The following is a 26,600-nucleotide window of genomic DNA, read 5'->3' on the forward strand; positions in this document are numbered from 1 at the left end:
GTCTGCGTGTTTTACATTTATTTGCTTATTTATCATCATTGTTGTCTTTTTCTTTTTTGTTTTTCTTTTTTTGTGCGCTTAGAGTTGACTTCATCAAGATTTTGCACCTTATAAATATTAGTAGTAGTAGTAGTAGCATTTTTATGTATTTATCTTCTTTTTTTTCTTCGTTTGTTGTTGTTGTTTTTCTCAAGGCCTGACTAAGAGCGTTGGGTTACGCTGCTGGTCACGAGGCATCCGCTTGGCAGATGTGGTGTAGCGTATATGGATTTGACCGAACGCGGTGACCGCCTCCCTGAGCTACTGATACTGATGTATGAAAACAAAGCACTGACAACTAGGGGGCCGCTGATATTCAAAAGCAAAGCACAGTTGAGGGGACTGATCCCGAAAACTGATGTATGAAAGCAAGGCGCGGCAAGGGAAGTAAAACACATTTGTTTATACATGCATACATGAAAACAAAGCATCAGTGACAGTACCGTCGTCAGTGGTTGTGCAACATGACTTTTTGCTTCCCTCCCTTGAAAAAAAAAAAAGCATTGTTTTATGTTTATCCAAAGAATATCCTATGATGCCAAAACGTTTGTTTGGGGGCGAGGGGGTCTTTTTTTATTTATTTTTTTTTACTACACTGCTTAAAGGATTAAAAAATTGGAGAGGTGATGATTGAGATACATCACTCTCCGGCTTTTCTTCCCCCCTCCGTCCCTCCCCGCATCTCTATTCTGTATAAAAGAAATCGTGTCCCATCAGTCTCCTTGTCTCCATCAGTGCCGTAGTGTGTGTGTGAGTGTGTGTGTGTGTGTGTGTGTGTGTGTGTGTGTGTGTGCTGTCACGTGTGTGTGTTGTGTGTGCGCGCACGCAAAAAAGCACTCACACACACGCACGCAAAACACACACACACACACACACACACACACACACACACACACACACACACACACACCGTCACACACACACACACACACACACACACACACACACACACACACACACACACACACTCAAAATAAAAAACAAACAAAAAAAAACAATAATATGTTTTGGACTTTGTATTGTGTTGTGTCTTTTTTTTTCCACAACAGATTTATCTGTGTGAAATCGGGATTCTCTTTCCAAGGAGAGTCCATTGCCATAGTACAGCGCCATTCATACTTCTTTTTCTTCCTTTTTTTTTCTTTCTTTCTTCCTTCCCCCCTCAGTTGCGTGCAGGTCATGTAACAGCAGCCGCGATTTCATAGACAATTTCAGTGAATACCTTAACTATTTTTTTTCTTTATGAGTTTCGAGTTGTCTGAAATTGAGTTTGCTCTGGTGTGAGTATGTGGATTCCCTTTTTCATCAGAGGAATCGTGATACAAAGACATCGAAGACATACAATCAAATTGACAATAAGTATTGATAAATAACGGAGGAAAGTTGACGCCTAGACAGGAAGCATAATCCCCCCCCCCCCTCCACCTCCCCCCCCCCCCCTTCCCGTTCTGCTTTGTTATAACAATCCCTTTTTTTATGGATAACCCTTTTGTTGTCATGGGTTCCTTTACCTGCGTTAAATGCATGCTCCATTATTGGGATTTCAGTTTAGCGTCTGTTCCAAAAGACTAGCGCCCAGACCACCACTTAAGGTCTTGTGGAGCGTGGAGGGAGTTCAAATTTCCAGTCCACATAATTATGGGAACTGAACTCAAACCTGTGGACACTGGCTTCCTCGTTGGACATATCACCACTTGGCCGCCGCTCAGAACGTGCTGTTCCTAAAATGCCGTCGTCATGGCTCCTGAAGACATGTGCTGTTGTGATGCTTCAAGCATGGCTGAAGAAGAGGAACTGTCGGAATCAATTATGTTCTTGGAGCAGAATCAGCTGCAATCTACTCAAGGGAAGCAATTTTTGCAAAACAGATTTTCACTCTGAATTTACCATTACTGCCCCTCTACTGGTCTGATTCTTGCGCCGTCAGACCTTTTGCCTGTTCGAAACCTGATTAACCGTTTCGTAACCGTCAAGAGCAACAACTAACAAAAAAAAGAAAAAAGAAAAATTTACTTAGCTTTTCTCTGGTAGTTTTGGCCGAATGAAAGCTATTGAAAGTGATTGATTGATTCTTATTAAAAATAATTTGCATAAAAATGACCCAAACATTTTGCCGCCGCAAGGAAAAGAAATGTGTATGGAAGTGAAGAACTACTGCTGTATATCAAAGCAAAGCGCACATAAGGAGACCGATTAAAGCACACCGAAGGGGACTGAGCAAAGCACACTTAAGGGGACTGATGTATCATAGTTAAAACAAAGCACAGTTAAGTGGACAGGTGTATGAAAGCAAATCACAGTTAAGTGGACTGATGTATGAAAGCAAAGCACAGTTGAGAGGACTGATCTATGAAAGCAAAGCACAGTTAATGGAACTGATTTATGAAAACAAAGCACAGTTGAGAGGACTGATGTATGAAAGCAAAGCACAGTTAATGGAACTGATGTATGAAAACAAAGCACAGTTGAGAGGACTGATGTATGAAAACAAAGCACAGTTGAGAGGACTGATGTATGAAAGCAAAGCACAGTTGAGGGGACTGATGTATGAAAACAAAGCACAGTTGAGAGGACTGATGTATGGAAACAAAGCGCAGTTGAGAGGACTGATGTATGAAAACAAAGCACAGCCAAGGGGACTGATGTATGAAAACAAAGCACAGTTAAGAGGACTGATGTATGGAAACAAAGCACAGCCAAGGGGACTGATGCATGAAAACAAAGCACAGTTGAGAGGACTGATATACAGAAACAAAGCACAGTCGAGGGGACTGATGTATGAAAACAAAGCGCAGTTGAGAGGACTGATGTGTGGAAACAAAGCACAGTCGAGGGGACTGATGTATGAAAACAAAGCACAGTTGAGAGGACTGATGTAGGAAAACAAAGCACAGTTAAGGGGACTGATATATGAAAGCAAAGCACAGTTGAGAGGACTGATGTATGAAAGCAAAGCACAGTTAAGGGAACTGATGTATGAAAACAAAGCACAGTTGAGAGGACTGATGTATGAAAACAAAGCACAGCCAAGGGGACTGATGTATGAAAACAAAGCACAGTTAAGGGGACTGATGTATGGAAGCAAAGCACAGTTGAGGGGACTGATGTATGAAAACATAGCACAGTCGAGGGGACTGGTGTATGAAAACAAAGCACAGTTGAGAGGACTGATGTAGGAAAACAAAGCACAGTTAAGGGGACTGATATATGAAAGCAAAGCACAGTTGAGAGGTCTGATGTATGAAAGCAAAGCACAGTTGAGAGAACTGATGTATGAAAACAAAGCACAGTTGAGAGGACTGATGTATGAAAGCAAAGCACAGTTAAGGGGACTGATGTATGAAAGCAAAGCACAGTTGAGAGGACTGATGTATGAAAACAAAGCACAGTTAAGGGAACTGATGTATGAAAACAAAGCACAGTTGAGAGGACTGATGTATGAAAACAAAGCACAGCCAAGGGGACTGATGTATGAAAACAAAGCACAGTTAAGGGGACTGATGTATGGAAGCAAAGCACAGTTGAGGGGACTGATGTATGAAAACAAAGCGCAGTTGAGAGGACTGATGTGTGGAAACAAAGCACAGTCGAGGGGACTGATGTATGAAAACAAAGCACAGTTGAGAGGACTGATGTATGAAAACAAAGCACAGTCGAGGGGACTGATGTATGAAAACAAAGCACAGTTGAGAGGACTGATGTATGAAAACAAAGCACAGTTAAGGGAACTGATGTATGAAAACAAAGCACAGTTGAGAGGACTGATGTATGAAAAAAAGCACAGCCAAGGGGACTGATGTATGAAAACAAAGTACAGTTAAGGGGACTGATGTATGGAAGCAAAGCACAGTTGAGGGGACTGATGTATGAAAACAAAGCACAGTTGAGAGGACTGATGTATGAAAACATAGCACAGTCGAGGGGACTGGTGTATGAAAACAAAGCACAGTTGAGAGGACTGATATATGAAAGCAAAGCACAGTTGAGAGGTCTGATGTATAAAAACAAAGCACAGTTGAGAGGACTGATGTATGAAAACAAAGCACAGCCAAGGGGACTGATGTATGAAAACAAAGCACAGTTAAGGGGACTGATGTATGGAAGCAAAGCACAGTTGAGAGAACTGATGTATGAAAACAAAGCAGTCGAGGAGACTGATGTATGAAAACAAAGCACAGTCGAGGAGACTGATGTATGAAAACAAAGCACAGTCGAGGAGACTGATGTATGAAAACAAAGCACAGTTTAGAGGACTGATGTATGAAAACAAAGCACAGTTGAGAGGACAGATGTATGGAAACAAAGCACAGTTGAGAGGTCTGATGTATAAAAACAAAGCACAGTTGAGGGGACTGATGTCTGGAAGCAAAGCACAGTTGAGAGGTCTGATGTATAAAAACAAAGCACAGTTGAGGGGACTGATGTCTGGAAGCAAAGCACAGTTAAGGGGGCTGATGTATGTTGGGGCTCATGTACGTTTATGTGTATTTGATTGTGCTTTCATATCTGTGAAACTGCATGTTTGTTGCATATCTGTTATGAGTGTGTGTGTGTATGTATGATGAATGTGTGTCTGCATGTTTTACATTTATTTGCTTATTTATCATCATTGTTGTCTTTTTTTTTCTTTTTTTTGTGCGCTTAGAGTTGACTTCATCAAGATTTTGCACCTTATAAATATTAGTAGTAGTAGTAGTAGTAGTAGTAGCAATTTTATGTATTTATCTTCTCTTTTTTTTTTCTTCGTTTGTTGTTGTTGTTGTTTTTCTCAAGGCCTGACTAAGAGCGTTGGGTTACGCTGCTGGTCACGAGGCATCCGCTTGGCAGATGTGGTGTAGCGTATATGGATTTGACCGAACGCGGTGACCGCCTCCCTGAGCTACTGATACTGATGTATGAAAACAAAGCACTGACAACTAGGGGGCCGCTGATATTCAAAAGCAAAGCACAGTTGAGGGGACTGATCCCGAAAACACAGTTAAAGGGACTGATGTATGAAAGCAAGGCGCGGCAAGGGAAGTAAAACACATTTGTTTATACATGCATACATGAAAACAAAGCATCAGTGACAGTAATTCATCTTTATTCTTATCTTATCTGTCTATTATAATCAATGTGCAGTATAGTAGGCTATGTTTATAATTATATTCAAATAATGTTTCTTAATTCTTTCTGTTTTTACATTAAGAATACTAGTTATTACCTGCAGTGTGTGGATGTATGTATGAAACGATGTACGTGATATTTTTTACATTTGTATCTTCGTAATATTTGTTGGGGCTGTTGTTGGCTTTTACAGTTATGGTCCCCATGTTGTTTACTTGTCTATGTTGTGATAATGCACCTGACCAAATTTCTCCAGTTGGAGATAATAAAGTTATTCTTATCTTATCTTATCTTATCTTATCTTATCTTATCTTACCGTCGTCAGTGGTTGTGCAACATGACTTTTTGCTTCCCTCCCTTGAAAAAAAAGCATTGTTTTATGTTTATCCAAAGAATATCCTATGATGCCAAAACGTTTGTTTGGGGGCGAGGGGGGATTTTTTAAAATTTATTTATTTACTTTTTTTTGTACTACACTGCTTAAAGGATTAAAAAAAAAAAAAAATTGGAGAGGTGATGATTGAGATACATCAATCTCCGGCTTTTCCCTCCCCGCATCTCTATTCTTTATAAAAGAAATCGTGTCCCATCTCCTTGTCTCCATCAGTGTAGTGAGTGTGTGAGTGTGTGTGTGTGTGTGTGTGTGTGTGTGTGTGTGCCGTCACGTGTGTGTGTTGTCAGTGTGCGCGCACGCAAAAAAGCACTCACACACACGCACGCAACACACACACACACACACACACACACACACACACACACACACACACACACACACCGCCACACACACACACACACCGTCACACACACACACACACACACACACACACACACACACACACACACACACACACACACACACACACACACACGCACACACACCCACCGTGCACTCACACCGGACACACACAACACTGACACACACACTGACGCGCGCGCCAGCTTTCATGACATGCATGCATATACGTAAGCACGCTCTCACATTCTCATACTGTCCTGTCACAGTGTTGCCGCCGAATTACTTCACACAATCATCATTTTTGTCAGTGTACGGGCATATCAAAAGGTGGTGTCGGAAAAGGTCATGTCACCGAAGCCATGAACATGATGGGACAGAACCGGGCAATGTGGGCCTACGTCCGCATTGATGATTCTTTAATGCGTGATTTCATTAGCGGTATTAATGCTGTATTAGAACAGAAAACCACTCCAGTGTAGAATGAACAATGAATCAAGCCACTGATCTGCCGTGTGCCTCGAAACTGAAGGCTTCCCAGGGAGCTAACTGTGGAAAGTCAGGCATCGCCGCAGTTATCTTTTCTTACTTGTTTATTGCCAGAGGGCGTTTTACAACGGATTTGAGTGAGTTCCCCTGCAGAAGCAGATGTCTGCAATAAACATAGCGTCAGATTTACAGGTTTGCAATTTATTCTTGTTCTAGAACCGCTGGCTTTTTCACTTTAAGAATAGCAGCTGCATTCCTTATTGATAAAAGCAGTCATATCATGCAAGGGAAGCGATTAAAGTGATGCAGTTTGAAAGCATTTGCGCAGGAAGCTACAACAGCACTCGACGTTGTAATCACAATGTGTTAATTGGGCACTGTGTCGTTCATGCTTTGCATTTGAAGAGTAACAAGTTGTTTCCTTTGTTTCGTTATCTGATTATCACCGTACTAACATACACAATTCTAATACACATACGACACGGACAGTGTATTGATTCGGACTCTTTTGGGGCATATTTGCATTCGCGTTGAAAAGCTAGTCAATAAATATTATTTTCCCTTCAGAATTATCACATTTATTGAACTGCAGAATATTCAAGTGCGTGGCAGCAGGTTTTCGAGTAAGCGATTGAGAACAGCAACGAGTTCGAAATCATGCCATTTGTATTCATAGTGTTTTCCAGAAAGGTGTAGTAATGACAGTATCGCCTCCATTAAAATTAGATACAAAATCATGCGTCAGACAAAGAATTCAATGTCTTCTTTCAGACAGTTTCTTGGATGGTATGTTTTCTGCATACTTGTCATCAAGATTTAGAATCCCTCAGTTGTGTTTGTGTCTTGGGTATCTTTGGCAGATGATGCTTCAGGTCAGATCATGTCCACAGTATAGATTTCTCTCCCTTTGATTGTTTACGAAGTGTCCATCAAATCACTGTTCCACAAACAACAGCAGAAAACAATTTATGCTGTTGAATGTTTTGTTGAATCTGGTGGATTCTAGGTTGTACATTGATTTACTGTGTGTTTGTGAATGTGTGTGTGTAAGTGTATATGTATACATGTAAATTGTAAGTATATTTAAGTGTGTGTGTTTGGTGCCAGAACATTTCTGTGTTTTCCTCAGTCCTCCACATTCTTACTTGTTACATGCATGCTCCTTTGTAATGCTTTGATACATGTGATTTCTGGTTATTGTTCATTGCTTTTCAGTGTTTTGTTTTCTTCTTAAGCTTACAATATTGTGCTCATTTTCCTTAATCATGCAGACATTTTGCAGGAGTGTGTGCGGTAAAGGCTTTACCATTTATTATTATGGTTTATATTATCAGCTCAGCTCCTAAAGTATTTGATAGAATTTTTTTTTCAAAATGTCATTAACAGGTTAGTCACTAAGTAAGTGGTGCAAAATCCATTTGTAAAGAGTTAATTACAGATTTTCTCTTGGCGTTTCTGGCCTGAATGCAGAGAAACAAGGGATAATGTGTACAGTGTTGACATTGTGCTTGTATTGATATCTAGCATTAACAAGAGAAATAAATCATCAGATTACTTTATTTCAATACTTGTTATTTGAAAATTAGATAGAAAATATACTAACAAGATTCCTTTTAAAACAGTGGTAATTTTAGTGACTATGGCTTCAAAAACAGAAGAAATTAACAACCCTGAATATATAAATATAATTTATTGAAAATGTGGAGGATATATATATATATATATATATATATATATATATATATGTAAACATGTGTGTGTGTGTGTAGAATTTTTGTTGTTGTTGATATTCTGTATATTGAAAAATCTACATTGGTTTGGTTGTGTCAAAATTACAAACAGCCTTTTTTCATCAATGATTTCAGCTTTTTCTTCTTTTTTTTTTTTTTTTTTTTTAAATGACTAAACCTTACTTTTTGCTGTAACTTTTCTGCAGATAGTTTCAACTAAAACTTTTTTTTTTTTTTTTTTTTTTACTTGGCTCACTCAGCCCAGTCAGTGTTATCCCCTGCTTTTCACCACAGATTACCCATATGGATAGATTAGTATGATATTTTGTAAAGTTATTTCAAACTAGGTAATGAAATTTAAAAAAAAAACAAGTTATTAGTACATGTAGTATATACATTGGGTTAGCTGGTATCAAAACTTTAACTTAAGTTTCCTACCATGATGTTTCAGCTTGTTTTTTCACTTTGCATTTGAGAAACTTGGTCTTCAAAATTAATGAAATGTAGAGGATCTGTTCAAAATTATGCCTGGTGGACACACACAGAACACACACACACACACAAATGTTCTGATTGGTTGGTTTCCTCAGAGAAAAAGGCCAAAAGTGCTATTATTAACCTATGATATGATTGTGGTGCATTTATGTAGATTCAGAAAGTCCTGAATCAAATCTCAATCCAGAATCTTCACAATACAAAAGCATTGTTTAACGGACAATCCCGATGACCAGGAATGTTTGGGCAGAGAGAAATAACCTCTGCCAAAGAAGTTAGTTGGCTTGGGTGGTTGCTTTGTCATTCAACTAGATTACAAGTAATTTCTTTGATTTAAGAAAAAAGAAAAAAAAAAAAAAAAAAGATTCTTGGTTATTAGAAGATAGGGCAATGTTTGTCAACAGGATAACATTTATTTAAAAAACAACAACAAAAAACAGCATATATATATATATATATATATATGTATGTATGTATGTATGTATGTATGTGTGTGTGTGTGTGTGTGTGTGTGTGTGTGTGTGTGTAATTTAAAGGGCTGCAGACAAATTTATCTGTAATTTTGTGCAAGCAATGGCTGTGGGTCAAGACTCAAGGTTGACTGGAAATAATATCATGGAAATGGAATATATTGTGATGCTGATCCAGATCCAGATCCAGGGATGTTTCCAAAGATTTTTTTTCTCATTTGCAGACATGGAGATAATAATTAATATACTTTTTTTTCTTCTTCTTTTTAAATTGCCACTGTGGATAGCAGAGAAAATCAGATAACCCTTAGCTTTGGAAGGGGTAAGCAGAGTGCTTTCTAGTTTGTAATCTGACTATTTATCATGAAATATTACAACTGTTGGAACAGTTATTCAACTTTGTAACAGCTGGATCATCTATCATTCTATGGGAACGTTATATATATTTGCAGAACAAAAATATAGAACTGGAAATTATCCAGCACATTTATGCATCACACTTTTGTTGCAGGATACTGATACTATAGCAGGCAATAAGTTTAAAGTTAATGAATTTTTACAAGTGTATCACTGTCATATACAGTTTGTTAGTTTTGCTGCATTAAAACAATTACTCATAACCTTGTCATACTTTCTGGCGCTGACTCAGTGTGGAGGAACGTTTTTTTATATTATATATATATATATAATATATATATATATATATATATATATTTTTTTTTTTTTTTTTTTTTTTTTTTTTTTTTTTTAACCAATTCTTTTTTTTACCCAATAATCTTTTTTTTTACCCCTAAAATATCTGAAGAACACAGGTACAGCTGAAAGACCGAGATAAGTGAGGGGAAAGAGAACAGGATGAATAGAGAGGCAAGAGCTGAAGAGGAAAGAGGTGAACATTACAAACTGATTACTGCTTCAGCTTATACAGCACTGATGATAACCATATTTCCATGGATTTCTGTTTCACGTAAGCATAAATTATTTTGGTGTCAGAATTGACGTGTTGAACCTCTCAAACATGCGCGCGCACACACACACACACACACACACACACACACACACACACATCTAAGAGTTTCATTATTGTACTGAAATAAAATTTCAAAAACCCAATTATTTAAAACTCCATTTCACAGATGACATAAATCCTTTTGTTATTGTATGAAACGTACAAAAATATCTGCAACATCGTTTCTGTTTGCCATTTTCTACTCTGGAATTATGTGCTTTGATTTATCTGAATTGTCATGTAAAAATCTTTTACAGACCTTTCTGCTTGTCACATTGACACCACAGCAATCACTTGTGATCATTTGACCTGAGTGATTTGATGAGTGGTTATCAATTACATTGTTATCAACTGTAGTCACAGTGCTTAAAGATTAACAGCAATATATCCACAGTTCTTCCCCTCCACTCGTCTGTGTGACTGGCGGGGTGAACATCCACGCCTTACTGTGAACACGACTCATTCCGTCTTGAGGGTGGAAATTGTGGATGTTGCCACTTAAACATTTGAACTACAGCCATAGGTGGAAACTACATTGCTGACACCATTAAACTACCAGAGGGAACTTCCTGCCCACTATCTTCTCTGCTATCAGCTAAGTACACTGAAAAAAATCTCCAAGCCTTCAAGGCACATGAAAAGAACACCGCACATTTCACAACTGGCCAGTCACAAACACTTCCTGTTCTCCCAAGAAGCTATGGCATCCTTTTATTATCAAAAGTCTGTAAAATTTGTAAAAGGAGCAAATTTTATAGGTGGTGGGGTAGGGTTTTTTTGGGGGGGTTTTGTCAGTGCTAAGTTTAGAAGGATAAGATTTTGTCACTTGGCTTCCTGAGATGCCAAGATCTGCCACAAGTTGTTCTTCAGTAATGTGATTCAGAGTCATTTAACTCACTCAGTACGGCCAGTCCTCTCTTCTCCTCTACACAGACCCCTCGGATGTCCAGTGGGCGTCTGAATGACCCAACCTTTAGCTTCCATCGTCAGAATTGTGGTATTCTTTGTCAACATTCACGTCTTCAGTATAAGAGCCTTCCGCTTGTAATATTATGATGATGGTAATTGGGGTGAAACGCTGTTAACGTCGTCTCTTTCGCCGTTCGTATGGAGAGAGTTAACCACAGTTATGTGATTGTGCATTCAGCCTCACAGGGATTCAGATGGACAGTGTAATGTCCATGCCATCATGCAGTGCCTAGCTTCTTCTAACAGTGCCAGCCTCTGTTTCTCCTTCATATGCAAATTTGTCTTTGCGTTTCACTCACTTTGCTTAGTTTGATTGCCTCTTTGGCCCATCACTTTCAGGTGCCAGGCACCAAGTGGACCCCTGGTCTTTTTCCACACCATTCTTAAGCTCAGGCATAGGTAACGAACGAAACTGATGGACAGACGGAATAGAAATCTGTTAACAATTTCTGGACTTTTCTCTCTGTTGCCCAGTGTTTCTCTTTTTGCTTTATCTGTCCAGCCATTCTTGTGTTTCGATTTAATCAATGATTATAAAATAAAATGAAAAAAAAAAAAATGAAAAAAATTATATATAAATGTATGCGTGGTAGTTTTTGCAGCATACTGTGGCTTAAGAAAATCTCTCTCTCTCTCTCTCTCTCTCTCTCTCTCTCTCTCTCTCTCTCTCTCTCTCTCTCTCTCTCTCTCTCTATATATATATATATATATATATATATATATATGTGTGTGTGTGTGTGTGTGTGTATATACATTGTAGATATTGATTGTTTGATTGATTGGTTTCCTTTTTCTTTAACTTTTATTTTAGAAATGAGAAAATGGGTGGGTTGTGGGAAGCAGTTGTTAATGTTTTGGTCATCCATGTTGTGTATGTTACTATGTCTCATTTTCTGTGGTGAACTTGAAAACCAAACCACCTGGGCTGTGCCTCCAGATTTGACGGGCAGCCAGCATGGCGGACTACATGGGAAGCCACAACACCCACAGCGCCCACAACACCCACACCACAGATGGCAGCATGGGGGACAAAGACATGAGTGCCATGATGCTGCCCCACACCTCCCTCAATGAAGCCAGCAACATGCTCTCCCCGTCTTCCGATGGGCCCCCGGGACTCACGTCCCCCTCCTACATGTCTCATGTCAGCAACGCCAATGACTATGTCAGCCAGTCCCCTCAAGACGGATTCCTGTCTCACTCAGCCTTGACAGGGCTGGCCGCGGCAGCTGCCCATCATGCACGCTTTGCCTCCACAGGGCAGAGCCCTGGAGGCAGCTCCAGCACCCTGCAAGCCCTAGCTGGCTCCCCCGTGCCCAGCGGTGGGCCGTCCACACCGCAGCCCTCTCCAGTGTTCGGGGGCAGCAGTGGTGGTGCTGTGGAGACCAGCGACATGGGTAGTGGGGGTGCCACCCTCTCCATCTCCTACATGCGTCAGGGAGACAACTATGTATGCTCGCTGTGTGGCAAAACGGTGGCCTCCAAGGCGGCCATCACGCGCCACATCCAGCTGACGCATGAGAAAAAGAAACCCTTTGAGTGCAACATCTGCCACCGGCGCTTTGGCTACAAGAACATTTTGCTGGAGCACCAGAACATTCACTTTGGCATCAAGCCCTACTCCTGCAATTTGTGTGACAAGCGCTTTGCTGCCAGGTCCAACCTGTTTCAGCATCGCTTGCTGCACATGAAGCCTTTCCATTGTGAGGTGAGTTTCTCTTTGTGTGTGTGTGTTACATACTGCATTCATTTGTTGGCTGTGTCAGTGTGTGTGACAAAGCCCAAGACACATATTTCAGTTTTGTTTGTTTCTTAATATCCATTATCCATACAGGATTCCACCATGATTTGACCACATGATGAAGTTCTAGTACTCCAGTCTACTATTCAAGATGCTCTATGATCGCAGCATGAGCTCAGATTCAAAACACATCAACAAAAGTACCATTTGACTGATGAAATCCCTTGCAGTCCTAAAGTCAGCAGCATGGGATTTTCTTCTCTCTCTCTCTCTCTCTGTGTCTCTGTCTCTCTCCCCCCCCCCCTTCTCTCTCCCCCTCTCCTTCTCATGCTTTTATGTGTCTTCAAATACAAGCATTTCCTTGGAGACAACCAGCTAATAAGAATGATCATCTTAAGAAATTGTGATGAATGTTCTGTTCTTCTTGTGATGTACTCAGAGATGCCAACTGTTACAATTTCGCCGCATTTTGTTAGGCTTGATCGCAGTTTCTTCCAGCGTTATGCCAATGTCAAAATTGTTCTGATGAGTTCATTTTCAGCTACATAGCATGATCACATTGCTTTCCTGTCGTAACATTACCTAAACGCTCTTGACATATCGATCAAGTGGCCAGGGCAGTCACTACTAACCTTGGTCTCATGTGATGATGCTCAGCTGAACACGTGGGTGTTCAAATCAAAACAGCATTGAGTGGACCAGTTAGCTTAATCATTGCCCAAACAAGAGAGAACATGGTTAAATCAAGTTGCGTCTTGGTCAGACAGCGTCTGTGCCCAGTGGATTAAGCTATGGAGTGCAAGGAAGGAACGAACAGCTCGAAACAGAAAAAGTCAGCTGTGGAATGTGATTGTGAGAAATAAGACAAAGAAAGACCAGGGAAACAACACTGCCACAGATGTGTCAGCTGTAAAGAAGCAGTGGCGGGAACAGAAGTTTCACCAAACGTACACTGAAAAATATCTGTGCATCGTGCCATCCATTTTGGGGAACTCATGTTTGTTGTACTGTGTGTATGTTTGCTGATGTGGCTGGGAGTCTGAGTGTTCCCACCGAATTCAAAGTGTTCCTAGCAAATTTTCTGATTGTTCCTATAAACACTTGACAGGGGCTGGCATCTCAGTATACTGTAAACACAGGGTTTGGTGTCATATAATGTACCGTGTCAAACTGATGCAAACTAGGCCTATCAGTTAAACACAGAGATTGGCATAAGCTGCCCATTCTGTACTCTGTGTGTGTGTGTGTGTGTGTGTGTGTGTGTGTGTGTAAGGCATTTTAATGAAATTTTCTGTGCAGTCTAGTCTAATTTGCTTTAACTTTCACTTCTGACCAGATATATTACTTATATAAAACATATATATTTTTTTTTAATACGTTTTTGTGTGTGTGTCTTGTGTAAAGCAAAAAGCTGTTGAGTTTGTCAACATGGCTGGCAGGACATATGGAACAGAAAAGGTGGCTAGAATTTTATTTGATTTTCTGCACAATGTTGACAATAGCAACTATGAAAACATGATAGAAAATGAAAGTAATGTTGTTGTTGATCATCTGAAGTCATTCTGGTTATCCTGATAATGAATACATGCTACAAGATACAGGAAGTTGAAGAACAGGAAGGGGACGGGGTCGTGTTAGAAGTGGGTATAGAAAAAAAAAGTTACGCTTGAAACTTTTCATTTGGGGATTTTCATTTACTATGAAACCCTCCAGATTAAAGCTTCCAGCAGAAATATTGTCTGTCAGATAATTTTAAAAAAACAACACACACACACAGTGACACACACACAAAAAACACATCTAGATGACATAAAGTCGGCATGTATCCACGTATCATGTGCACAGACTGCTGCCTTGTGCTAGAGGTATGCTACCAATGGTACTTTTTCTAACAGTTGATCTGGCCACATCAAAACACTGGCATTTGACATTTATAAGGCAAGAAGATATGTATCAAATGCACAGAGTGGCACCTTGTGCAGTAGGTATGCTTTCAATAACACTTTTTTTTAACGGTTGATCTGGCCACATCAAAACACTGGCATTTGACATTTATAAGGCAAGCAGGTATGTATCAAATGCACAGAGTGGTGCCTTGTGCCGTAGGTATGCTTTCAATAACACTTTTTTTTAACGGTTGATCTGGCCACATCAAAACACTGGCATTTGACATTTATAAGGCAAGCAGGTATGTATCAAATGCACAGAGTGGTGCCTTGTGCCGTAGGTATGCTATCAGTAACAGTCAGATAGTTTAAGGTCTGTGGCCACACCAAAACACCGGTAGTTGACATAAGGCCAGCCATGTAACATCAACATGTGGCGTCTTGTGCAGCATGTACGCAATCAATAACAGATAAGTTTGTGACCTGTGGACAGACCAAAGAACCAGTAGTTGACATAAGGCCAGCAGGTATGTATCATGTGGTGCCTTGTGCAGCAGGTATGCTATCTATGACAGATTATAATCTGTGGGCAGACCAAAACAGGGGTAGTTGACATAAAGCCTGTATATATATATATATATATATATATATCATATGCATGGAGTGAATTGTGCTGCAGGTGTGCTATCAGTAACACATTTCAAACTGTCACCAGGTCGGTTCACTTTTGATGAGGCACTATGGCAGTCACACTCCAGCCATGTGTGAATGGGAGGAACCGGACTTTGAAAAGGGGAAGTGGGGGGGGTGGGGGGGGGATTAAAATGGGAGACGACTGGTCTTCACCTTCCCATGCAGAGCCCTAAACACTGGATGTTATTTCACTGCCCCAATGGCGGTAATTTCAAGCGACAGGACAATGAAGTTTAAAACCTAATCCTTTGTAACTTTGGCCTGACCAGAATACTTGGTAGTAAAACATAAGGCCTGCAGGTACATCCACTATACAGGTACCAAAGCACACAAGAGTTGGTGGCCTTGTCCCCGCAGGTGTGCAACAAGCGCTTTGACCGAGCAGACCAGCTGCAGCGCCACCTGAAGCTGCACCCCACATCCAACGTGCTGTCTTGCAACCTGTGCAACTTCCAGGCCAGCAACGTGGAGGCCCTCAACAACCACCTGAAGAAGAGTCACACCCTGCAGACCTTCAACACCCGCAGCCGCTTCAGTCACATGGCCGGCGACTTCAGGTCAGGGCGGGGTGTGGGGGGCTTGGGGTGGTGGTGTCGTGTCGTGTTGGTGGTGGTGTCGTGCTGGTGGTGGTGGTTGGACTGGAGTGGTTGATGGGTGGTGATCATGGGCAGTGGGGTGGTTGTTCTGGGGGGTATGGGGGGGGGGTCCGTGGGGGGGGGAGATGATTGTGTATGTAAATGTGTGTAATGTGTGTGTGGTGGTGGTGGTGGTTGGACTGGAGGTGTTGGTGGGTGATGATTATGGGCTGTGATTGGGTGGTTGGATGGTTGTTGGGGGGGGGGGGATGATTGTGTGTGTGTGAGAGATTTAGGTTGTTTTTGTTGAGAGGGGGGGAAAAAAGAAAATGAATGAGTATGATAGTTTTTTGGGGGGGGGTTGTTTTGTTTTTTGTATTCTGTGTTGTGTGGTACAATGAAATGATGAAATGTAAAGACTAGGAGAGATAGGATAAGTTTAGACAGAGGGGTAGGCTTGCAAGTGGAGTGTTGGCCTTGTGGTAAAGCCTCTGCCTTGGAAGTGAGAGAATCTGACTGCACAGGTTCGAACCCCACAGTCACCAGTATTTTCTCCCCGTCCGCTAGACCTTAAGTGGTGGTCTGGTCATTCAGATGAGATGATAAACTGAGGTCCTGTGTGCAGCATGCACATAGCGCACATAAAAAAAAGCAAAAAAAAACAACAACGTGGCAGCAAAAAGGGTTGTACCTGGCAAAATTTTGTAGAAAAATCCACTTAGATAGGAAAACAAACAAATTTGCAGGCAGAAAAAATACCAAAAATAAAAAGGTGGCACTCTCAGTGTAATAACATGCTCTCTCTGTGGAGAGTTGCCTGAATATCACATAGAGAAATCTGTTGTGATAAAAGAATAATACAATACATAGTTAAATATGCAATACAGTGCAGTAGAATACACTACAGTACAACTATTTATATAAGCAAATTGATGTTGACATTATCCACTGACAATTATCATTATTTATTTGAATTTGTATTTGTATTTCTTTTTATCACAACATATTTTTCTGTGTGAAATTCAGGCTGCTCTCACCAGGGAGAGTGCATCGCTACACTACAGCGCCACCCATTTTTTTGTATTTTTTCATGCATGCAGTTTTATTTGTTTTTCCTATCGAAGTGGACTTTTCTACAGGATTTTGCCAGGAACAACCCTTTTGTTGCCGTGGGTTCTTTTACGTGCGCTAAGTGCATGCTGCACACGGGACCTCGGTTTATCATCTCATCCGAATGACAAGCGTCCAGACCACCACTAAAGGTCTAGTGGAGGGGGAGAAAATATTGGCGGCTGTGCCGTGATTCGAGCCAGCGTGCTCAGATTCTCTCGCTTCCTAGGCGGACGCGTTACCTCTAGGCCATCACTCCACTGTAGTTTGGGGGGTTATTAAAATTTATTATTATTATTGTTGTTGTTTTTGTTCTTTTTCTTCTTCTTATAGTTATTGTTATTAGTGTTACTTATTATTATTATTACTACTATTAATATTTCATCATTAAAAGGATAATTCTAGACTGTATATATACAAATGTATAGGGAGTTTGGTACCAGAAAAAGCAAAGGAAAAAAGTTACTGGTGGTGCAACAAGCAGTCAGCATAGCTCAGACAATTTTCCCATGCCTTGACTGGTTGGCTTTGTTGTTGTGTCCATCCTCATAGACATGAACATTTTGTCAACAGGGTGGCAGACCTTCCCACACAGGTTCCTCTCAGCATGGCCGCTGCCGTTGCTGGAACTTCCTCATCTTCAGGTATGTATGATAGTCAGTCGTGTCCGACAATGACCATCTGAACAGCAGAGGAGGCCACTGCTGTCCCCCGGACTATCTGGGCTAGAATTCACGATCATTGTGGTGAGTGTCTTGCCCATGTTACATCCCCACAACTCTCTTGGCCAAGAGGGTTTAAGGAAAGTTGGTTTTAGGGATGGTCTCCAAAGCTGCAACATTATGAGCCTGTATGATTTTATTGCCTCCTGGTTTGAGAGTAGTAGTCCTTCACAAAATACGAAGTTGATTGCAGTGGAGAAACCATTGATCATACAGTTCTCTCATTGCTGTTGGCCTAACTGTAAGCTTATGTCAGTCTCGGATGTAAGCAGAGTGTTGAGCCACAGGTTAGAACCATAACAATGCACACCACCACATTTGGGCAGAGCTGCTACAGTTTACTGTCATTGCTCACTACCAGTAACTCTCGCTCTCACTGTATGGTGTTGAAGTCCAGACATGGGTGAACCTTTTTCAGAATGCAGACTGATATTTCATTCCACCACAGTGTGAATTTGGAATAGTAAGAGTTGGATTTAATAAGATTGGCTGACATCCGTAAGTTCAAATTATTTCATGGGGGTAAGTCGTCGTGAAACGGGAGCAACACTGTTTCCTTTGTGGAATCCATGGACTCACTTTTCACTTGCGTCATTCTTGTGATGACCTGTTCCATCAAAGTGGTTCTATTCTTGCTGGCAGCTTGGACCTTCTATCATCTGCTACAGACACCATTCGGTAGATGGTGGTTAAATCATACCCCACATGTCTGTTTAAGTCATGGTTCTTTTCCCATTATTCCTAGGACCTTCCCAGTTTTTCCTCCTGGACATGCAGTTTGTTTTGGACAGGTTTTTGATGTTTTACCTGATTGATGTGATGTCCTGTTTCTTTCCAGTGTTCCTCAGCTGCTGTCAAGGAGACCATTGTGGTTTGTAGTTGTGTGGCATCCTTTCACTCTCATCACAGTCGGCAGTAACCATTCAGGAAGGAATCACATGCACACATTTGTACAAGTGTGCATGTGTGCGTTCGCATGTGCACACATACACACACACGTCTAATATCACTTAAAGTGGAAGACGTTAAACTGAAGACTACTACTACACACACACGCACGCACAGACATGCATGCATGCACATATACATGCAGATACATACTCACACATATGCTCACATGTACATGTGCGTGCACGCACATGCTTACATGCATGTGTGCATGCGCGCGTGTACACACACACACACACACACACACAGACACACACTGAGCAAGTAACAATGTTTTTCACAAAATCTGCTTTGATCTGAATCATATACCCTTGCTAATTGTCACCAGTTTTAGGTCTCTATATCATTTATCATGTTTGGTGGATACAGTGCATGAATTTGGATCACTTAACTCTACAGTGTACTTTGTTTGGCATGGATATTTCAGTACCATCAGCACAATTTTGCATTGGCTCTTAAGTATGGATTACATGGATGAAAAAAAAAGATAACCAAAAAAATCCCTGTCAAAAAATGTTGAAAAGGACACATGACCGTTTTTGGGTTGGTTTTTTTTTTTTTTTTCAAACTTATTCAAATATTTGTGACCAGTCTGTAGATACATCCCCCCACCCCCACAAAAAAACAAACAAAAAAAAAAAAAAATTTCCAAAACCAGGCCAGTTAGGAAAATATGAACATGTATGAATAAATAAGATAATGACAGATTTCTGCCCATGATTCTTCAAGACCCAAAAGCAGATACAGACCAGTGACTCCTGAGTGAGTGTTTCCCCACAGCCTGGTGAAATTCAGACTGAGAAGAGAACGTTGCTCCCCACCAAGGAGTCTTGTTGAGTGGATTCTGTGAGAAACAACCATGTGCTTCGACCAAAGTCTTAACAGACACACAGTCATTTGCTTAAACAGGTTGCCTACCTGAAACTAGTCAGCTGAGAGCTGCCTTTGGGCGCTCATCATTTGTTTCCTGTGTCATCCCTTCAGGCTTCAGTCATGCACGCGCACAGACACAGTGGATTTTTTTTCAGAATTTGGCCAGGGACAACCCTTTTGCTTATATGGGTTCGTTGACATGTGCTAAGTGCCTGCTGCACTTGGGACCTCAGTTTATCGTCTCATTGAGGTGTACGTTTTGTCCATTTCATCTTTTTGATATGTCTTTCTTTTGCTGCGTGCTTATCTGGCCTGCTGAAGAGCTGAGTGTCAAAACCGTGTGACAGTCATTTATGTTGCGTTTCGTTAGGTTGTTCAGTGGTGAGTACTCAGTCCTTTTTTTTTTTTTTTTTTTTTTTTCGGCGTCTCTTCATTTTACTTTTCAGTACCTTCCATTGACTTTTTTTTAAAATCAATCTCAGTGTACGACTTCAAGACATCTCATGTCCCCTCCTGCTCGAACTGTCGAAAGGTCAAGGTTTTGTCTGACTCGTCAGTTGTACTACTTGTAGGGTGGATAACCATGAAGCCACATGCTGTTTCCGGTTTGATCATGTTCTTTTAGTATTGACAGATGGTATACTTACAAGTCACATTTGCGATTTTAAAAAGCTATCAAGTGCATGGTTTAATTTTGAAGAACTCTTTTTTATGGTGTAAAGATCAGTGGTGAAGGGGTCAGTTTTCAAAAAAAGGAAAGAATGAAAAGTATTGATACTTTTATTTTGTACAGCCTTTTGAGAAAAGTAACAATTTAGCATTGGAGCGTAAGTTTTATATGAAATACATACTGAGCAGTTTTATCTAAAAGTAAATTCTATGTCATGTGTTCTGCAATTATCATGACTTTTTGGAAATGTTTGCATGCATGTACATCGTATACCTTTAAATCTGTGACTACTTCATCATGATATGTGCACTTATTATGTTTACATTGTCAGTCTTCTTAACATAATTATGATATTTTATACAGTGGTTAGGTTTGCATTGTCATTTTTTTAACATACGATATTTTACATAGTACTATTAGTAGTTCGGTTTACATTGTCAGTCTGTCTTTTTTAACATACGATATTTTACAGCTTTCTAGATTAATCTAATGTAATGTAAGTCTGTCTTTTTTAACATACGATATTTTACAGCTTTCTAGATTAATCTAATGTAAGTTTTGAATGATTGGGTGGTGTACAATTGACTTCTCAAACTGTGATTGTTCAAATACATTATTGAAATTCCATGGTTTGTTTTCTTTCTTTTTCTTTTTTTCTTTTTTTTCATAAGTAGTCAATGATCAATGTACAAGTTCTTGTGATCTAGCCAGAAAAGTGACAGATGAAGGCAGTATTATTTTTATAAAGGGAAGCCACAGCAGTTGAATGAAACCATATGACTTATGAGGTATTGGAACAGAACAACTGAGAATTAAAACAAAAACAAAAAAAACCCATGAATCTCCCCTTCCACTCCTTCCCTTTTCTGTCTCTCTGTCTCTCGCTCACTCTCTCCACCCTCCTCCCCTCTCTCCCCCACCCCCTGCCCCCTCTCGGTCTCTGTCTCTCTGAGTCTGTCTGTCTCACGAAAGGAAGGGGTTACATGAAAGGAGCTTTACAGAAGGAAGGGAGGGAGAAGTTAGATGTAAATACAGTAAGCTGGTAACACAATCATCTACCTTCCTCAACTTGATCTCCATCCTCTACACGTTGTGGGCCTTTGCCGAGGGGGATCAGTCTGGCATGTGTGTCGACCACTCTTGTCAGTGCTGTGTGGAATGATGCCTGAATGAATGTGGTGGTGTCTTTAAAGGTTGGGGTTTAAGTCTTCACAGTTAAGCAGATACCCGGATTGGGGGGGGGATCCTGTCTTTAGATTGGCAAGACTTTTTGGGGGTCATTTCTGGATCATATCTGGATTGGTGAAAATTATGTTTGGCAGATTCTGTTTTATTATGTTGTGGTTTTAAAACAGTGTGACAGTCCATTGATGTGGACAGGGCTGCTTAGTTTAGGTGGAAGTGATCACTTGTGAGCACACAACTTCTGGCTCTACAAACAAGAACCCATTTTGTGATGGTGAGCAGAAAACATAATTTGGATCAGGTTATGCAGTTCACACACTATTTCTATACAGTAATTCTTCTTTTTATCTGATCTTTTTTTCATGTTTTATTATCAGCAGAACAGTGTCTGGCTGTTTGTCTGCCACCTTGCCTGCATGTTGGTTTTTGTGGAGATTGTTTGACAAGTGTTTGGAGTTTTTCTTACATCATGATAAGTACAACCAAGTATGTTGTTTGCATTCTTTGCTTCAAGCACTGAAACCTTTTGGGGAATCAGGAACATGGACACACTCATTTTCCAGATTTTGGTTTGTTGGTCTCTCGCACCCCAGTTTGTGTGTACATGTTTAATAGAACAGAAAGAAAAGGATGGGTGTTATTGTGGTTTGACTACTCTGTTCATGGGTGAAACTTTAAAAGTACGTTTGCAACGTGGCACAGAAGGCCTCAGTTTACGGTGTGTGTACTCCTCAGAGTTAAATGTTTTGGTGGTGTACTGACCGACACAACCTTCAGTGCTGATCAATGATGGTTTCGTTTTCAGGACAGTATAGCTCATCTGGAAATCCAGGTTTGGTGTTTTCATTCAGATTCTTGAAACACGAGACAGCACCAGAAATGTTTACCAAAAATGATCAGCTGATTTGACAGGAGTGTGGCAAACCCATTGATTCCAGACTTTGTTTCGATTCTCGGGGAATCCATCCGTGCCTTCTGCAGAATCCGTGTTCTGTTCCGGTAACAAGTGTCTGTCACAGTGATTCCTTAACTTTTTCAGGAGTCAGCCAACCAGTGATTCTGTCTTTTGTGGTTTTGTTCAGATTTTTTTTTTTTTTTTTTTTTTTTTTTTTTTGAAAACTCAAGCGTTCCTCCTGTGCTTGATTTTTTTTCTGTGTTCTTCTACCAAAAAAAAAGAAAAGAAAAGTGGGTGTGTGACAGTATTGGTCCTTTTCGGTTTGCAGCCTTGTCCTTGAACCTGGAGAGTGAGGCAATGAGGAAGATCGACACCATTTGCTCCCAGCTGGCCTCGAAAAGCCAGCCGGTCAAAGCGGAGCCTATGTCGCCCAATTTAGCATCCAACTCGCATGGTGGAGGCTTCCCTCCCATGAGTCCCTCGGCTGGTCTGTCCTCACCTCCGTTCTCCGCCGAGTCCCCCCTCCCTACAGGTGTGGGCTCAGGGGGAGGGAGAGGGAAGGGGAGAGAGGGTATGGTGTGAGTGAGAGAGAGAGAGAGGGTGACACAAAGAGGAAGAGAGGTGCAACAGAGACAGAGAGTGTGTGTGTGTGTGTTTTTGAGAGACAGAGAGAGATAGAGACAGACTGCAGAATCGTATGGAAGGGTAGAGGAATAGTACACGCACACACACACACACATGCAGAGTAAATAAGAGAGAAGGAAGGGGGTAGGTAATGTGTTAGGGGAGAAAAATGTGAGTGGAATAAGTTTGAGAACAAGGACAAAAGCCAGCCATTTTTGTTTTAAGATAATTAAGTAAAGAATAGTAAAAGTTTGGGAGATGAGAGGATATTCATGATAGAGAATGCTTGTTGCTGTTGTTTTCACTTTGAAGTTGACCTAAAAAGATGAAGAGGGAGTTCAGGCACAGACAGGCAGGGTGGAAGAATAAAATATATATAAAAAAAAAAGGAGAGAAAAAGATAGAGAATAAAGTTGATGGAAACTGGGGTAGGCTGAGAGGTGTGGACATATGGATAGAGAAAGAGAATAATAGGTAGGGGAGGAGAGGTCAAAATATGGCAAGAGAAAGAGAGAATAAAGAGGGGAAAATAAGGAGGGAGAGGGAGGAGGAGTAAAAAAAAAAAAAAAAAAAAAAAAAAGAAGAAGAAAGGGGTTGAGACGGTGAGAGAAAACTTGGACAAAGAGAATAAGGGAGATGGACAGAAGAAATACGGACCATGAGAGGCAGAGTGAGAGAGAGAGTGAAAATGATAACTGCAAAAAAGAGAAGGGATTTCCTTTTAGGAACATATAACTGAGTGAACCAAGACATCATGGTGAAGAACCAAACCATAGACTGTAGGAGAAGAAATAAAATGTACCACCCAACAGAAGAACGATCCAGATTAAGCGCTGTGGTGTTTCTATGTCTGGAAAACTGATAATTTCCCAGGTCAGATGTTCCCAGCCTATCGATTTCACCTTCGTGATTTTTGCATGTGAATGGAGAAGCAGGTATTTATATTTAAGATCTGTGGGTTTTAACCCTTTGAGCCCTGACCACCGCTTTACCGGTGGTAGAGAAAAATGACATAATGCCTAGCCACCGGTTGAGCGGTGCATAAACACTTGTGTCATGTTTTGCTATTGGTTGACTTATATTGAAGAGCCAGTCAGAAAAACCGTAATATTCTGACGTCAGCGAATGTAGTACCAACATGGCCGCGCCTTTTCATTGTGCATGTGCTTTGGATAAAAAAGATTGATTTCAATATAAGTCAACCAATACCAAAATACGACACAAGTGTTTACGCACCGCTCAACCGGTGGCTAGGCATTATGTCATTTTTCTCTACCACCAGTAAAGCGGTGGTCAGGGCACTCTTTTTATATCTGCCGTGACACATTAAATACCAATTATTTGCAAATTTTGGCTCAGGAGCTCAGGCAGAAGGGTTAAAATTGCTCAGGAACTCAGGGCTCAAAGGGTTAAGTACTGTATGCCTGCTTTGTGTGTGTGTTTGTGTGGCTGTAGCATTGGTATTTTTGATGGTCTTGTGTTAAATTTCAGACAGATTTTCATTCGCATACATCAGTCATTAAGCATTAATTGTACAAATATCTGTCATTTTCATCATGTAAGATTTGTCATTCAAACAGTGCCTTTTTTTCTTTCTTTTTTTTCTTTTTTCAGGATGAGTTTTTTATGTGTCCGTGTATCAAGATGGATTGAATCATGACACAGAAATGTTACATATAAATCAGTTATCTCCAGAACATGGGGTTTTTTTTGGTGGAACACTCCACAAATTTATTATTTGTAAAATAAATGTCAAATGTCTCTGCGTAAAATAAACTTAAAACTGAAATCCTTGATGTGACTGACTCCAGCATTATATTCCTGAGAAATAGTTTGCACAGAGGTATCAGGTCGTTTATTTCTACCCTTGGTTGAATAGTTTTGCAGACTTCTGAGAATGTAGAAAACTGGTCCATGGCCATGTCCTTTTGTTATCTGTGTCCATAACCATATTTGGAGCCAATGCATAGTTCAGATTTTTCGTGTGACGTGTATTATGAGTGTGTATAGTCTGTGATGATTTAGTGCGTGCGTATGTGTGTGTATGTGTGTTTCATGTTAGCTTTTAAATGCATGTTTGAAACGTCGTTATTGACGTTGTACAGGGCAGTTCAGCACGTTTTACGTGGAAAGATGCTTTATGATTTGAAGTATTATTATTATTATTATTGTCACCATTTTAGGTGATTAATAAGTTAATTCATTCATTTATTCATCCAGTAAGTCATTGAAAATTTGATTAACATTGATAAATCCATGCATTTACCTTCTATTCATTAGTATTTCTTGTGTACAACACATTTCATGGTTATGCTGAGAACAAAATGATTTGATTCAATAATTATATAACCCCTCCATAATCATAATGGAATTTATTATATTTTTTGTTTTGTTTTTATCATCTTGAGATGAGACTTGCAGTGTTGCATAGAATACGTTCAGATGAAGGAATGTCCAACCATACTTTACCTTTATTGATGCAAACATTAAAATAAATCTAGTTGTGTTATTGATTATGTTGAGTTCTCAAATCCTTCATACCCCCAAAAGGGATCAAAAGTTAATGAAACATTGTGTGTGTGTGTGGCGCAGGAGGCATGTTTCCAGGAGGGGAAGGGTTCCAGTCCAACAGCCCCATGCCCCCAAGGGAGGAGGGGCTGAGGATGTCCCCCCAGCTGCAGCACCAGCAGGACATCTACCCGGGGGACACGCCCACCTCCAGCATGTCCGCCCACTCCTTCGCTCGCCAGGCAGCCGGCCAGTTCCTCACGCCCAATCGTCGTGCAGCTTCTGTGGGCAGCATCCCGGGCATCCAGGCCTTCTCCCGCCAGAACCGCATCAACGGACCCCCGGCCTCCCCTCTGACCCCCCAGTCCAACACTTCAGTGCGGTCGTCGGCGGACTCCACCAGCAACCTGTCAGAGTTCTTCTCCACGCTGCAGGGTATGATCCAGCGCTCGCAGGACATCCCCGAGCTGCAGGTCACCATCGCCCGCCCCAAGACCCGCCAGGACGCCTCCACGCAGCACACCGCCGTCAGCGTGTCCGGGGACGTGCCCTCCCTGTCGGACATGCTGGTGTACTACGAGTCGCAGGGCAAGATCTACCGCTGCCACCACTGCAAGATCCTGTTTGAGGAGCGGGGCATGTACTTCCTGCACAAGTCCCTGCACGGGGAGCAGAGCCCCTGGGAGTGCAGCATGTGCCACAAGATCTGCGCCGACAAGAATGACTTCCACCTGCACTTCGTCAACGAGCAGCACCAGGCACACAACCTCTGAGCCATGCTTGTCTGTCTGTCGGTTAGTCTGTCAGTGGGTCGATTGGTCCCACACAGCCACACTGCTAGGGACTGCCTTGGCTTGCTCCACTGGACGCGTGGACTGGATCGGGTCTCTCTTGTGGCTCTTTTTGTGTCATACCTCTCGCGGCCACTGCAGTGAAATCCAGGGGTGAGAAATGGCAAGGGTGTCGATATCGTCATCCTTTTTTTTTTGTTGTTGTTGTGCAGTACTGTTTTGCCTACTGCTGTGAACTCTGTCTCCACAGAGGGGAAAACACAGCTGTACCCTTTTTGCAGCATGGTTCAGTCAAAGGAGATGACCTTATTGCTCAGGAGTAGGTACCATTATAACCAA

The 26,600-nt window shown here is 41.1% G+C and overlaps 1 protein-coding gene across 1 annotated transcript; it reads left to right on the plus strand.

Moving 5' to 3' along the window:
- Positions 1-11,995: 11,995 nt before the first annotated feature.
- Positions 11,996-26,401, plus strand: LOC143287169 (uncharacterized). The gene is made up of 4 exons (XM_076595113.1): positions 11,996-12,748; positions 15,718-15,917; positions 17,619-17,689; positions 25,555-26,401. Exons 1-4 carry the CDS (start codon positions 11,996-11,998, stop codon positions 26,241-26,243), a joined length of 1,713 nt encoding a protein of 570 aa, XP_076451228.1. The 3' UTR covers positions 26,244-26,401.
- Positions 26,402-26,600: the final 199 nt, after the last annotated feature.

The sequence above is a fragment of the Babylonia areolata genome, chromosome 11, assembly GCF_041734735.1.
Source record: "Babylonia areolata isolate BAREFJ2019XMU chromosome 11, ASM4173473v1, whole genome shotgun sequence".
In the NCBI taxonomy this organism is placed as follows: domain Eukaryota; kingdom Metazoa; phylum Mollusca; class Gastropoda; order Neogastropoda; family Buccinidae; genus Babylonia; species Babylonia areolata.

Coding starts and splice junctions, on each gene's coding strand:
- LOC143287169 (XM_076595113.1), top strand. CDS start 11,996: ATGGCGGACTACATGGGAAGCCACAACACCCACAGCGCCCACAACACC. Junction 15,918..17,618: donor CACATGGCCGGCGACTTCAG/GTCAGGGCGGGG, acceptor TTTTGTCAACAG/GGTGGCAGACCTTCCCACAC. Junction 17,690..25,554: donor TGGAACTTCCTCATCTTCAG/GTATGTATGATA, acceptor TGTGTGGCGCAG/GAGGCATGTTTCCAGGAGGG.